This window comes from Archocentrus centrarchus, chromosome 9 (assembly GCF_007364275.1).
Source record: "Archocentrus centrarchus isolate MPI-CPG fArcCen1 chromosome 9, fArcCen1, whole genome shotgun sequence".
Classification (NCBI taxonomy): Eukaryota; Metazoa; Chordata; class Actinopteri; order Cichliformes; family Cichlidae; genus Archocentrus; species Archocentrus centrarchus.
In genome coordinates this window covers 22944797-22959731 of record NC_044354.1, presented here as the reverse complement: position 1 = coordinate 22959731, position 14935 = coordinate 22944797, and the positions used below count along the sequence as shown (strand labels likewise).

At 42.0% G+C, this 14935-nt stretch overlaps 2 protein-coding genes across 7 annotated transcripts in view; one reads left to right on the top strand and one right to left on the bottom strand.

The window, feature by feature from the left end:
• Positions 1 to 4858: 4858 nt before the first annotated feature.
• neflb (neurofilament light chain b) lies at positions 4859 to 7560 on the bottom strand. The gene is made up of 4 exons (XM_030737657.1): positions 6424 to 7560; positions 6172 to 6296; positions 5696 to 6072; positions 4859 to 5557 (listed from the first exon to the last, which is right to left on the bottom strand). The coding sequence occupies exons 1-4, from the start codon at positions 7558 to 7560 to the stop codon at positions 5361 to 5363; spliced, it is 1836 nt and encodes a 611-aa protein (XP_030593517.1). The 3' UTR covers positions 4859 to 5360.
• Positions 7561 to 9822: 2262 nt separating this feature from the next.
• The window catches only part of cabin1 (calcineurin binding protein 1), a 36785-nt gene continuing 31672 nt past the window's right edge, over positions 9823 to 14935 (top strand). For 5 of the 6 annotated variants that reach the window (XM_030737617.1, XM_030737616.1, XM_030737615.1 and 2 more), the window contains exons 1-15: positions 9823 to 9990; positions 10480 to 10538; positions 10679 to 10771; positions 10890 to 11003; positions 11556 to 11690; positions 11787 to 11967; positions 12069 to 12198; positions 12277 to 12426; positions 12623 to 12930; positions 13022 to 13199; positions 13292 to 13425; positions 13519 to 13736; positions 14021 to 14093; positions 14378 to 14565; positions 14660 to 14797. In XM_030737617.1, coding sequence (XP_030593477.1) covers positions 10536 to 10538; positions 10679 to 10771; positions 10890 to 11003; positions 11556 to 11690; positions 11787 to 11967; positions 12069 to 12198; positions 12277 to 12426; positions 12623 to 12930; positions 13022 to 13199; positions 13292 to 13425; positions 13519 to 13736; positions 14021 to 14093; positions 14378 to 14565; positions 14660 to 14797 — 2043 coding nt within the window. In that variant the 5' untranslated portion in view covers positions 9823 to 9990; positions 10480 to 10535. The remainder of the gene's footprint in view (positions 9991 to 10479; positions 10539 to 10678; positions 10772 to 10889; positions 11004 to 11555; positions 11691 to 11786; positions 11968 to 12068; positions 12199 to 12276; positions 12427 to 12622; positions 12931 to 13021; positions 13200 to 13291; positions 13426 to 13518; positions 13737 to 14020; positions 14094 to 14377; positions 14566 to 14659; positions 14798 to 14935) is intronic. The other variant, XM_030737618.1, reaches the window with a different exon arrangement.

Here is a 14935-nt window from a genome sequence, read left to right as displayed (position 1 = left end):
TGTAATTAATTAAAGCATAAAGTATTACTGCTCTTAGTTGATAGGATTTTTTTTTAAATGACTGTGTATGCTTTCTTTCTGCTGTGTGTTCAACCAATTTTACAGACCTAAACGATTTGAATCCACTGACTGAGGCCATCCAGAATACTGGGGACCAGAGATGTATTTTGTAACTGAATTTCCAAGGTTATGACTTGAGCCGTTACACATGATTATTGTGACCTATTTCTGGCCGAGCCGTAGGTGCTCGCTGAGTATTTCAGTTTGCTGTAGGAGGGGGGTTTGCATCTGCTCTGCCCCTTTTTTTATACCTCTGATTCTTCTTGTGCCTTGGGGAAAATCTCTCATATCAAATGTAAAGAGTTGCTTCTGGGCTATGGGAAGTAAAAAAAAAATAAAAGTAAATAAATAATAAAATCAAGCCTGCAAAAAAAAAAAAAAAAGAATGCAACATTGCCATCACCTGACTGCTTTGTGCTATTGCATACTATAGACCAGCCTCTTTTCTTGTGTCACGTTCATGTATCTTTTTTTAAACATCTGCTTATGCTCTTCCTCCATAAAGTGAAATCATGAAATTTAGATGGGCATGTGTGGATTTGTGCGAGATAGAGAGCCAGCGTGACCATCAGGCTGAACCCCCAGGGTTCACCTGAAGTTTAATGCTCCAGGAGCAGTAGAAGGAGACAGACTGCATCCTTGCCAAAGATCCCCTTTGCCCTCATTGTCTCGTTTAGAAAAGGACAGGCTACATCACAGACACCTTTCAAGTACAGCTTGATGAGGTGCAGTATTTTAGTAATAAGGAAATGAAATGAAACAGGTTATAATCCAGTATATGCACGAGGTAAATGGAAACAGGTGCAAATGCAGCTCAGAGCCGGAACAGCTGGGACGTAAACACTGTTTGTTCTCAGCTTCTTACATGAAAGCAAAGAAGTGGTCCTGGTGAGGGTGTGCTGTAGTTATGGTAGATAAAAAGCAGAGATAGCGGTAATGTTTTTTGTCCTTATTGTGGGATACACTATCTGTTTACTTTGCCTCGGGCTTTCTCAGTGTGTCGCCGGACACATGAATGAGCATCTAGCGTGACAGACAGCTGAAATAATAATAAATAAGCTCTCAATCCAGCGTCCACCTTCCTACATTCAGCTGCATTTGATGAGTTTTTCTCCAGGCACAAGCTTGAACACATATACCCGTGCGTGTGTGCGCGCACGCGCACGCGCGCGTGTGTGTGTGTGTGGTTTCTTTTTGTGGTGTGTACAAAGATGAAGTACAATGAGCATCCATATGTATGAAGTGTTATAAAGCTTGACCTGAGATGACTCTTCCCCAGTGCCAGGAATTACTAAACTCAGTGAATTCTGATTTTCTAGTATAATGTGAGGAAGCACGGGGCCTCAGAGACTTCTAAGTGGTAGGGATCTGAACACCGAGTCGCACTGCCCCCACTGAGGGGGGAGGTTTAATTCCTGAAACACAAGCAGACTAAAGGCCTAATGGATTTATAGGTCCACAGCCAGAAGCACATGACACCAAAGGCAAATTGGGCTCGAGCATCCACCTGGCCGTCAGGCTGCAGATACAGGTAATTGCTCAGCCCAGCAGCACTTTGAGGATAGGTCAAAGCCCTGTCAGTGCATGATGACACAACATCCTGTGGCACAGGCTGCTGTTGACTTTTGTTGTAGGAGGTCATGTCCAAACTTTTTTTCTACATTTTTTTTTTCCCCGAGTCGTTTGTAATTTTGAAAAAAAAGCTTCTGTTCCTCGTGTTTCATCCATGTTGTGTTCCTGCTGGAGTGTCAACACATTTCCTGTGTGAGGATCCAAGACAGTTAAACAGTGTTACATGTTTATCTGTAACTGTAGCCCACACACTTGACTACAGGGAATATATAATGTCAATATATGTGATCACAGAATCCAGCTTCTAAGGTACTGTTAGCAAGCTTTAGCACATTTCTATCCACATGTCTAACATCTCATTTTCAGGTTGTGATGCAAGAGAAGGGATGCACCCTGAGGCTCTCCCATTTGTCTCCATCTGACTCACTGAAGCATTCTTTGTACCACAGAAGTGGGTGCATGAGGCCATCTGTAAATTGAAGCTAAGCTGTATGTACACACAAGAATCTATTTATAGAATGGGAGTGCAACCTCTTTAAATGAAATGTCTCTGCCTGCTGCCTCCCAGCCCAATGAAAAGGCTCCTTTGACACAGGCTTTTAATTAGGCGATTCTCTCAGATCAGCAGAGGGAGCCACAACTCTTATCCAGATTTCCATGTGTGACATCCATCCCCACCCCCCCCACCCCACCCCTCAAAAAAGGAAAAAAAAAATGGCAGACTGCAGCACCACCACAATCATTATCTGGACCGGAGCCTGAGAGGACTGCACACGCCTACCCACCCAAATTTTAAACCCATGATCTGGATGACAAGTGTTCCTTTCAAGGAGAAAACACCATCTTTCCAAAGACATGGAAAGCATTCGTTCCTGCTGTGTTTATAAAAAGTTAATGTTAAACAAAATGGTCTGGGTTTTTCTTATAAATACACCTATAGCAGTCTATTTTTTTTTTAATAACAGCTTCTTACCTCAGCTTCAGCTTTGTTTTTGTTTTGTTTTTTAAAAAGGGTAATATTAGGGTCTGGCCACAAAAGACTAGTAATGCTGGTACTCAGCTTTGTAGATCAGATTTCAGACAGTACAAATGACTGTGATTTTTATCTTCTAGAACTATAATAATAAATTGCTAGAAAGCTAATATTCAATTTCTTATGCTGACAGTGTCATATGTGCCACCTTTTTTTTTTTTTTACACAGGAGTGGATAAGTAGCAATTGTTAAGCACTTTCTTTCCATATCTGACACCAGTGGTCATCACTGTCATATATAGATACAGAATTTTTTTTCCACAAAATAAAAGTTGTTTGTGTCATCCAGAATGTAAAAGTTAAACACATTAATTTTGAGATAACTGTACAATCCTGACACTTTTTCCTCACCTGTTTAACAGGAAGCTTTTTTTTTTTTTTGTCGATATCTGCTGCAGCACCTCCAGCTCTTTGTTTTTGTTTTGTTTTTTTTTTTACCTTTTTTCATCAAAGGAATGTAAGACTCGGAGGTCTCCGGTGGGCCCCGGTGATCAGCCTCCCTGCCTCTAACATGGTGTATGCCCAGAAGAGGCAGAGAATCCATGAGATTTATACAGCAGTCCGTTCATAGCCCAAATGTGACAGATGAAACACGAGCTGAAAGTCAGTATCTGAGAGATGAAATGTGATAAAAATAATACAGCCTTGCTTTGATATGCTGCATTTACAGGGGATCTGTGCCCCACTGTGCCCTGAGCCGCTTCACACATACTGCACGCACACACATGCACACAACCTTGTGAGGCTCCCTGGCTGTATGCGAAGCAAGTGGGAGAATAGCTATACATCCTGCTGGTGGTTTACTATTTCTATTATGAGGAGCCTTATCTCCTTTTCAGCTTTCTATCTGCAGGGTGGTTTGTGTATTAAAAGCCACCCAGTGGTATATAATTAGTGGTCTTTTAATCCAATAAGAAAACATTTACTGTATTGCTGTCTCTGCGTGGTGAAAGATGTGTGTAGCAAAGCCAAATTCATTGTAAAGTGGAATTTCTAACAATTAAACTGAGTGCTCCTCTGGACCAGCTCTACTGTAGCATCCAAAAGCAACAGAACCAGGAGGATAGAGTGGTGTAGCTCAGAATGGGGTGAAGTGAGGACAAGAGGGATGGTGAGGGAGAGGGAAAAATGATTGCATAGCGTTTAGGGCATTGCCTTTGCACACGCAACACTGAGTAGGAAATCTGCTAAATGAATTAAAAGTGCCATTATGTGGTTAAAATTATATGATGCACCACTGCAAATCACTTGTGTGTCTGATTTAGACACAAGTGAGAAGACAGAAAGAGGGGTGTGTGTGTGTGTATGCGTGTGTGTCTGGGGTTTACTTAAGTGATAAGAGCTGCATCTCTGCAAATGCCTAGAGGAAGCCCCGAAATCCTCCACCTATTTGCTGGATAAAAACAGTCTGTCCTCTGTCAAGGTTTAGTGCAGCGAAATATTCCTCTGCTTCTCCTCTTTCCCCTCTCCACCCCCTCCAATCTAGCCGTCTTTCTCCTTAATGAAATAATGAAATTGCTCTCTTTTTTTCCTCTTCTCCTTGCTGTTCTGCATGAGCTGACACTTTGCCAGATTCTTTGGTGCAGCAGACTAGCTGAGTCATAAAGGTTTCAGGGCGCCCTGATTTATGGACAGTGATGTGGATGAGGGTGAGGCAGCAGGAAAAACACTGGTGTCAGCTCACCGTTCACACAGAGACGGGACAGAGATGACCTGCTGACTTAAAAGCCTAAAACGCTAGTGTAACTCAATTCATCTGCACCAGACTTTGCTTTTGCAAGTTACTGGAACTCTAAGGAGGCTTTATTGGCTTTGTCATGTTGAAAACCTAAGAGATTAATGGTGCCCAATAAACTGAAATTTGTTGTGTCACATGTTGTTTTTCATGCATTTTAATTGGCTTGGTGTCTTTTGCTGAATAAGACCTAAGATCATCCAGACTTGCTGACTGTGCTAGCTTGCTGCAGCCCTCCCTTTCACTCAATTCGGAGCTGCTTTATCATTGTGAACAGAAGCAAAGCCCTCTGGCTGCCATTTCTGTGCTTTTCCACTAACCTCCATTAACATTCCAGTGCAACAGTAGCATTTTGTCTTAGAACCCTGAATGGAAAAAAAGAAGCTTCAGGCTTAATAGCAAGCAAAAATTTCAGTCCTCGTGTGTGCAAGTGAGTCACAGAACTTGGACGCTGAATATAATTTTCTGTTTATGCATTTATTAATGCTAAATGTTACATGCAAATGTTTGTTTTCATGTGTAAATATGAAAATCCTGGAGCTAGCGTCTGGTTGAGAAGGCTTCTAGGCTTTATTGGAGTTCAATGCAGCACATCATGGACTTGAAACATTTGGTACAGACTTGATTTAAGGCTATTGCACATATAGGCAGTTACATAAGCATATTTTGATTAAAGTAAAGCACCGGCAAACATTTCTCCACTAAGCAGAATTCCTACTCCTGACACATCTTGTCTTTGCACGTTTTTTCATGTTTTGTTTAGTTTTTTTCTTTTGCAGAGTTTACACGTGCATACATGCTTTCAGGCTTTCATGTCGACCATACAGAGGTGAAGTTCACCAACACTTTTTAAGAGATTTTCATTTGGTTTGAATGAGACATGTGAGGACATAGGAGCACCAGAGGATTTCAAACATCCTTTAGCTACAGGCTAGCAGTTTGTTTTTAAAACATGTAAAGTTAAACTTTTTTATCTGTTGTTTTTCCATTTTGGTCTCCAGCCTCCACCTCATCTTCTTTTTCGGTTTCTTCCTCCTTCTCACCCTCTTCATCACCCTCTTTTTCTTTCTGCTCAGCATCTTCTTCTTCTCCTTCTTGGGGTTGGCTGTCCTCTCCTCCTTCCCCCTCGTCTTCTTCTTCTCCATCCTTCTCAGCCTCTTCATTATCAAAATGATGTGAAGAGAGAGAAAAGGTGGCATTAGTTTCCTACCACACACACACACACACACACACACACACACACACACACACACACACACACACACACACCGGGACACATAATTTACCACACTAACCTTCTGCATCTGCCGCTTCCTCCTTCTCTCCCTCTTCTTCGTCTCCTTCTTCCTTCTCTGCTGTCCCCTCCTCTTCTTCCCCCTCTTCTTCCTGCTCTCCCTCTTCTTCCTCCTTTTCTTCTTCCACTTTCTCTTCCTCTTCCACCTGCTCTTCTTCCTCCTCTTGAGGAGGGCTAGCCTCTGCCTGCTGTGCTTGGCTTGCGGATATTGTCTCCTCTGTGGATAGTGATGAAGTATACAAGCGGGACCTCAGCAGAGACTGCAAGGAGACCTGTGTTCTTCCATATGATGGAGTAGCATACATGGCTTGGGAGTAAGCAGTGACAGAAGTTGGTCCTGCCACATTCAAACGATTCTCTTCCCCTTCAAGGAGCTTTCTGATAGGATAAAGAACAGATTACAAAGAGATGAGATGCCCAATTATCAATTACACTCCTAATTATAAAACCGTGGAAAGCTATGGAGAAGACACTCACCTGTATGCTGCAATTTCAATATCAAGTGCCATCTTTACATTCAGGAGGTCCTGGTAATCTTTCAAGTAGCGAGCCATGTCATTCTTGTTTGCCCTCAACTCTTCTTCCAGTTCACATATTGTATCCTGTACAAAGAGAATTGTTAGATGCACATCACTTTAATAACTGCTCTATGACTGCCCTGACTGAACAGTTTTGGCATAGAAGTCACTGAATTTAATGTCCCTTTATTTAAGTCTTTCTGTGCCTCACCTGCAGCGCAGAGATCTCAGCACTCTGTTTCTCCTCCACTTCCTGTAGTTGGTATTCCAGAGCTTGGTTCATCTCACGGCAGGCATCAATCTCCAGCGTTCTGGCTTTAAGCAACCGACGGTACTCTCCAGCTTCATCTTTGGCACTGCGTGCACTCTCCGTTTTGTGAGCGGCGCCCACTGTCATGACATTCATCTTATTGCAGAACCATTCTTCAGCTGACTGAAGGTTGCGCTGTGCCAGCTTCTCGTACTGCATTCGGATGTCACGAAGTGCAGCAGACAGATCTGGTTTGGCGACCTCCATCTCCACTGACACCTCTGCACTGTACTGTATTTGGGCCTGCAGCTCTGCAATCTCACTCTCACAGAGACGCTTCAGGAAGGCCAGCTCCTCCAGCAGGGTCTCAACTCGTTTCTCAAGCTCAGCCTGGCCCAGTGCAGCTTCATCTGCTGTCTTCCTGGCATCCATGAGCCTGCCCTCAGCTTCCTCTCTACCAAGCACTTCCTCCTCATATCGTTTTTGCAGGTTCGTGAGCACATTCTCCATCTGATCCCTGTGGTCCTGGGCAGCTTGCTTCTCATGACGGGCCTCTTCTACAGCTGCACGGAGCTGGCGGATCTCATGCTCATACAGAGCCCGAAGGTTGGATGGCTCTGTCTGCCTCTGCCTGAGCAGCAGGAGTTCAGTCTCCAGCAACTTGTTCTGCTGCTCAAGTTCATGGACCCTCTCAATGAAGCTTGCAAAGCGGTCATTCAGGTCCTGCAGTTGAGCCTTCTCCTGGGTCCTCAATGTTTTGAACTCAGAACTGACTTGGGCTGCTTGGTCAAGGCGTAGCTCAGGAGCAGCTGCAGACACAGGCGCAGAAAGTATGGTGTGGTAGCTGGAAGTAGCCCGGGTGTGTGTTGGGTAACTTCTGCGTGAAGATGCAAAGGAAGTTACTGGGACAGAGTGGGTGGAATAGGCAGACCTAGCTCCTACTCCTCCACCAGCCCCATATCCTCCACTGCGCACAACTACTCTCTTCTTGTAAGTAGAAGGAAAGTAAGGGTCAAAGCCGCCGGAAGCCATGACTAGTGATACGGGCTGCTCTGTGTCTGTGAATGTTGCTGGGCCAACTGCACAGTGAATCTGCATTACTCTGGCTTTTATAGGGCCAGTAATGACTGTGACGTAAGCTTTTTTTTTTTTTTTTTGCAGGCATGCTGACAGAAAGAATTGATAATAGTGCCAGCCAGCCAGTCTCAGCCAAGAAAGAGATGGGGTGGGTGAGGATGAGTGTAGGGGTGGAGGAGGCGGGGAGGAAAGGCAACGACAGAGCAACAAGGGACTGCAACAGACAGGGTCAGTGAGGACAAAAACGATATACTGTTACTCCTAAAAACTGCAGAATTTCTCACAATTTGTCATCAGAAATCTTAACAAAGACCTCATCTTTCTGCCACTCACCTGTGCAAACTGCAGAAGAGAGGAAGAAAAAACATCCTTTAGACAATGTCACACTGCTTTGCATAATTTTGCTCAATTTGTCAGCAGTTTTTGAAAAAATCTAAGTGCTCTTATGATCCAGGTGTCACAGTAAAACATTGCAAAGGAAATCAGCTCAGCATCCTAGGATTATGTATATATATATATATATATATATATATATATATATATATATATATATATATATATATATATATATATATATATATAATTTTCTTTTTTTTAATCAACCTAGATCTCATCATGATTATAGATAAAAGTTTGCCCTCTAGTGGTTGACTGTTTACCATGCATGTCACAGTGTTAAGCAGAATTTCCCCAGAACTTAATTTAATTCTGGTCCATGTGGAAACATAAAAGTTTCCATGGTGGAAACATTACTTTAAATGTTTAAGACAAGGAGAACTAATGTGTAACAAATGCTCACGTGTACACGTGATTATCTCCTGACATGAACTATATATTTGGTAAAAAAAAAAAAAAAAAAGTAATAATAAAAAATAGTAAATAAAATAATAACGTGTAAGATAACACTAATGGACTCAATGTGGTTGTTATTGTATTTAAAGGGAAGATATGTTTTTCATAAAGCAAAATGTCTCCGTTTCAACATTTCATGTGTTGTGCTCACAGCAGCCCCACTTTTTTGGAAACAGGACTGCATACTTAGCTTTTGAAGGAGTTGGATTCTTGTGAGCCTGCAAGCACGAAAAAATCCATTACATGGACAGATAGCTTTATAGTGCATTGACCATTTAACAGAACTGGTCTGAAGAAGAAAAAAGTTATGAAATGAGCATGTCTTTTTCTCCAAATTTTGGCTGTATCTGCAGTATTTTTGTAGCGTTTTGCCGTTTTGATACAGATTGGAAATTTCACAGTCAAATCAATAACAAAAACAATGTTCATCATTTTTGCTGTTATCATGGCATGGTTTATAAATCACCATATTATATTTCTAACAAAATGTTTCAGTCTGGAATGTTCTGCTCTGAGCGAACTGGCCTCATCTTTTACATTAGCTTAGCCTCTCATGAAGTTTAACTTTGGTCAAGAGGGGAACATGTCTCTGCACATTAACAGTTTATACTCATTTTTAGCGCGTTTTGTAACGACCCACTCATGCACATCGTTTATTCTGCTGTTTAAATTGACTGCTGCCCCACGGAGGTTTGAGGCCGCAGAGGGGTTTTTTATTGGGCTGCTTGTTGAGAGGGCTGGTCTATTCAGTTAGTATGTAATTATCGGCAACAGGGTCATTTTGTGAAATTTTAATTAAAACTAAAATAGACACAAGACTATTATAAACATATAAAATTACTTCAATTTTTGTAGCGTCTTCAGATGGGAAACAAAGCTAGAACCAATAACAACTCTGACTGATCCATTATGCACCAACCTTTAACTTTTTTTCTGAAGAGGATCCTAATTGGTCAACTATGTAGTTTATGTAGTTTTACATTTCACTTAAAAACAAAACAAAACAAAAACTGTTGTTGAATGAATGTTTTTACCCTTTATTCTGCTCGTGGTTTTAAAACATTTTGACCAGTTTGCACTTTATTTCAAAAGTGTCAAATGCACAAATGACAACTTTGAGTTAAAGTGTTTGATTTGTCTTTTTAATTCCAACAACTGGGCTACTTTAGTGCATTTATTAGCACTGCGAGCTCGTGTAGCTTCGTAGTAAATTGCATTTCAGTGGGTGCGATCCTTTCCTTGTCTTTGTGTCAGATGCTTTAAATGCTGTGTAGCGCTGCCTCCCCGGTCGGCATACGCCGACGTAGTAATGATGCTGACCCAGCCGGTGTCACCTAATATAGTACTATATCATTGGTCATAAGATTACACCCACCGGGTATTGACGAATCAGTGACCACGTTACTACTTGGCGGTAGCAAATGTCACCCTGTGACGCAAACATTCTCAGGGTCTCATCCATGTTTGACAACAACAAAGGATGATGAATACATTAAGTTTCTAAATCGCTTCGTGCTTTGTGTTCGCGGTGTTTTGAGAGTTCGCCGCGTCGCTCAAGTGTCTGCAACTTTAAAGATGCGGTCTAAGTGAGGATGAACGGTAAGTCGCGAGGCTTTGGAAGTGACGGTCGCCTGGCGGAGCATAAGCTACCGTTAGCCCCCATAATGCCCCTGCTAATTTCAGCTAGCTGGAGAAACTGTGAGCTTTCAGCTGTTTGTTAGGAGGCTACATTTAGCATCTGCTGTCTGGACTTCTGTATATTATTAACAAGGAGCAATATATAGTTTGCAGAGAGCTAAGCTAACCCGGCTTGGTTTCGGTAATGTGAGCTAGTCGGTCCCGAGTAGATCCAAGCCCCCCTTTTAACGAGCAGTTACGCTGCGTGGTGAAAACGCCAGCTATGTAGTGAGGTGTTTAGCCCCAAAGCTCTCATATACGCTCGAATAACAGTAAATGAAAAAGACATACGGGACATAATAAATGGTTCTGCAGTGTATTCTCACGTAACCGTGTATAATGTGACTAAATTGTTCGTTTTTCTTGCCTTCATCGACGTTTCTGTCCTCTGTTTTCATACTTTTTCTAAAGATCCAGTTAAAATCTGCTAACCGTGAAAGCAGAAGATCTGCCTTTCCAATATTAAAATGGTAAGACTTTGAATTACAGAGTAAGCTACAGCCCCGTTGTACCACTTCGTAACTGCGCAGACCGCTGAGCTCATATTAGCCCGCTTACCCAACATACATTACTGCTTGTTAAAGCCTTTTCTCTCTGTCCTTCTACACAGATTCGCATTGCAGCACTAAATGCTGCTTCGACAGCTGCAGATGAGTCTCAAGACCCCCTGAGAAACAGCAAGAGTCAGACAAAAGAGGCTCAAGTACAGACTCTATGTTCATGAATAAGCAATATGAAGTCTATCTGCTGATGCAGGCATTTACCTCTGTAAGAGCTCATTAAGTCAGTCCCTCCCCCTCCTGATTTGTGTCTGTCTATAGGAAGCAGAGGCATTCGCTTTATATCACAAAGCTTTGGATCTGCAAAAACATGATAAATTTGAGGAGTCTGCCAAGGCCTACCATGAGCTTCTCAAAACTCCGCTGCTCAAAGAGGTAAACACACCAAGAAAAAAATCTTTTTATGGTTGCGCAGAACATCCCACATCCCATGCTGGTAAAATGTACTGAAGACCAGTGCAGTGCTTTTAAGTATTCACAGTGATGGAGCACATGTAGCCAGCGAGGAGGATTGTTTGATCACTGTAGGGAGTGAAATGCTGATCTGTGATAATAAAGTTTCCCACATATTCACAGATTTCCTTCCATTTGAGTTTCACTGAACACATGAATTCAGTCCAGGAACTAGAGTAGAAACATTCTTCAGCAGTAAAGTGTCTTTTTTGTTGTTGGAAGTAATCTTTTATTACCAATTTTTTTTTGTTTTTTTTAACAATTGTTATGATAAGAGCCTGTTAATCATCTTCTGTACAAATTCAGTTTCACTCCTTAAATAAAATTAGCAATATTGACTTTTATTTTGTCTCTGAGGTAGCACAGACCATACCCACATACAGGAGCTGTAGGTGACATTATTCACCTTGCTTGATGTCATCAATACCACACTGGGTTTGGTGGCAAATGTAATACATCCTCTTAATATTTCAGGCCATGCCCTCGGATGATCAGAGAGTGGGCCTCAAGCACCCCGGACTGATGCTAAAATATTCAACTTTTAAAAATCTGGCTAGTATGGCTGCATCACGGGATGACTTAGAGACCGCTATTGAGTTTTATTTAGAGGTAAAGTTCCACTTTGACCTAAATAAGTCTTTCCAATGTGCACAAATAACACTGGCGGGTGTTCATACTCTATATTCTGCTCTGTTCTTTTCTTAGGCTGTTATGTTGGATTCCACTGATGTGAACATGTGGTACAAAATTGGCCAGGTGGCTGTGCGACTGGTGCGCATTCCTCTGGCTCGTCATGCATTTGAGGAGGGATTGCACTGTAACCCTGACCACTGGCCCTGCCTGGACAACCTCATAACTATCCTCTACACACTCAGTGACTATACCTGTATGTAATATGTCATCATAAGCTTGTCTTTGTCAGGTTGAAAACTCATGTATGGAAAGAAAAGTAATTCTGTATGTTTGGTTTTTTTGACCCCCCCCCAGGCTGTTTGTACTTCATTTCCAAAGCCCTAGAGAAGGACCATTGTTACACCAAAGGCCTGGTGTTGAAGGAAAAAATCTTTGAGGAGCAGCCTTGTCTGAAGAGGGATACAATGCAGATGTTCATGAAATGGTGATGCCAGTTCTCTTAAGATCTTCATGTGTTTACAAGTCGCTCCGTATGGCTGACAAACTTTTTTTTATTTTGCAGCGATATGTCAATTCACTATGTGGAAGTAGAAGAAGAGGAACGCAAATCCATTGTGGAAGAGGGCCTAGAGATACGGAGGCGCAGGCAGGCTCTCTCTCTTAGTGAACCAAAACCTGACCTGGTCCTGATTCAGCCCATCCGCTCCCTCTCGTGAGTGCTCTGCTGTTTTTGTTTTTGCAATATTAAAGCATGTTTCTTTAATGATAATAGGTTATTGTTAATATCACCATTATCGTGCAAAACTTTTTAGTAGTAGAAAATGCTGAATCACCTCACCAAAATTTTTGGCTATGCTTGGCTGACATCAAAGTAAGTACCAGAACTGTCCCCTCTGTTTTTATCTTAGATGGAAACATCTGGGTGAAAGTCTTCTTGCAATGTACAGACATCAGACCACGTGTGAGCCACCACGCCCGAGTCTTGGCCGCAGAATTGACTTGTCAGAGTACCGTGACCCAAACGTCCTCCAAAACCTCCCCCAGCCGAGCAGCCCTGTCAGTATGGGCCAGACCACAGTGCTGAGCAGCAGCCCCAGTTCATCCCTTCCTCCTGTGGTCTTCACTGAGCCAGCGGTGGTGCTCCAGCCTGGCACTCAACCTCAAACTATCACCAGTCAGACCACGGTAGAAGTCAACACCTCTGCGCCACCTCTTGGTTAGTGCTGTTTCTCTTGCCTGCCAATGTGATTATTTATATGAATGAAAAATATTATTATTATTACTTAAATCTTCCTAAATCTTTGCAGTTACAGCAATGGAAGTGTCACTCACAGATAAGGTGAAGAAGGCTCCAAAAAGGAAACGCGTGGTAGAAGATAGCGGGGAAACGGCAAAGCGACGCTCGGCGCGTGTTCGAAACACTAAATGCAAAAAGGAAGAGAAGATTGATTTTCAGGAACTGCTTTTTAAATACCTACCTTCCAGGTAGCCTTAACAAACCTTTTGTGGAATGCATAACTCTATAGATCCATTATAGTTCTGTTGATGCAAAACTTTTTTTTTTTGGTTTCTCTTAGACTAAAGAAATTTGATCCTGATAACGATGATGAGAGTCTTAGTAATCTCGAGACACAGTGTGATGGGAAGGACAACATACAGACTCTGCATGGGAGTTGCTTGCCTGTTGACTCAGTTGAATACATGAAGTCTGGTATGCAGTGCATCATAAATGTGTATTCACAATATCATTATGGGTCATGTTGACGTCATGTCATATTAACACATTGCACATGCCTTCCTCTAGAACAACAAGATGTCCACAACTTTCTGCTTGATAATATGACCAATGGTGGTATACTGGACCTGATGATGCAATATCTGAAAGCAGTAGGTCAGAAGTTCATGGAGGAGTGGCCTCGAGGTTTGACTGCTGTGGTGCTGGAGGTCTATCAGACCTGGAGGAAGCACAGTAGCGGTCTTCCTAATCCTCTGCTTCGGGATTGCAGCAACCAGCACATCCGGGTAAATGAAAGCTGGTTAAATTCATGGTTTCTTGAACTTGTTTTGTCATAGTGAGATGTTTATGGCTTTAGATTAATTTACTTTAAGCCCCAAACCTTCTGGACAGAAAATATGACCCCATGCAAAGCAAAATCATTTTCTGATCATCATCTCAGTGGGTTTGTTTTGGTGTGATATGAAATGGTAAATCTTTGCAGCAGAAAGGTTGTTTCATAGTCATTGCAGCTCTGCAGAATTCAGGATCTAGTACTTTTTTTGTGTGTGTGTGGGTGTTACATGTGCAGGGAATGCTGACAATGAGCTTGGCCTGTATGGAACTGCAGTTGGAGCAGTGGTTACACAGCAAAGGGAAGACTGGTAAGTCTGAGTGAGCTTTATTATTTTTGTCATGTCTTATTAGATTTTGAAAAAAAAAATATTTGATGCATTACAGAAAGTATTTTAAAGTTCCTGCAGTTTCTGTCGAGAACCCAGATGGGAGAAGTGTGTTGTCTTTTTTTTGTATTTTAAATTTGACTAAATAACCTAAAAGGTGATTAAATCACTCTTGGACCTAAACAAGATGACATCTAGCATTTGTTCCTCATGGGAAACTTATCGATTACTTTTGACTTGTGTTAATATTTTAATTCCTTGTCCAGCTACTCCAAGAAGAAGTGGCAGCTGTCCTGGAAACAATACAACTGACTCAGAATTTCCTGGGCAACACTTCCAGGGTGATTTATTACTCCTAGCTCTGGGTGCATCCCAAAGAGATCTGTATGAGGATGACTGGCTGGATGTCATGGTACGAGTTTATTGGCTAAAGGCACGATTCCAGGCCCTGCAGGTGAAGTTTATGAAACTTGATAATTAATTAAGTAATTTTTCACTCAGCTCAGCCAACTGTGACATGTAACAGTGTATTTCTTGTGTTTTGGCAGGGGGACATGGAATTGGCCCTTGAGAGCTATGATGTCTGTATAGGGCTTTTGCAGAACAAACCAAAGAGCCCAGATGGGAAACACTACACAATCAACCTGCCTAACCTACGTGTAGATGCAGCAATCTCTGTAGAGGAGGTCTGTGTGCTGACCAGTATATCTTTTTTTTTTTTTTTTTCTTTTTCTTTTTAACATTATAACTCCAATTTCTTATTCATGTGTGATGCTTGAAAATATTGTCATGTTCTCCAGAAGAGCTTATTGTATAGGTGGTTT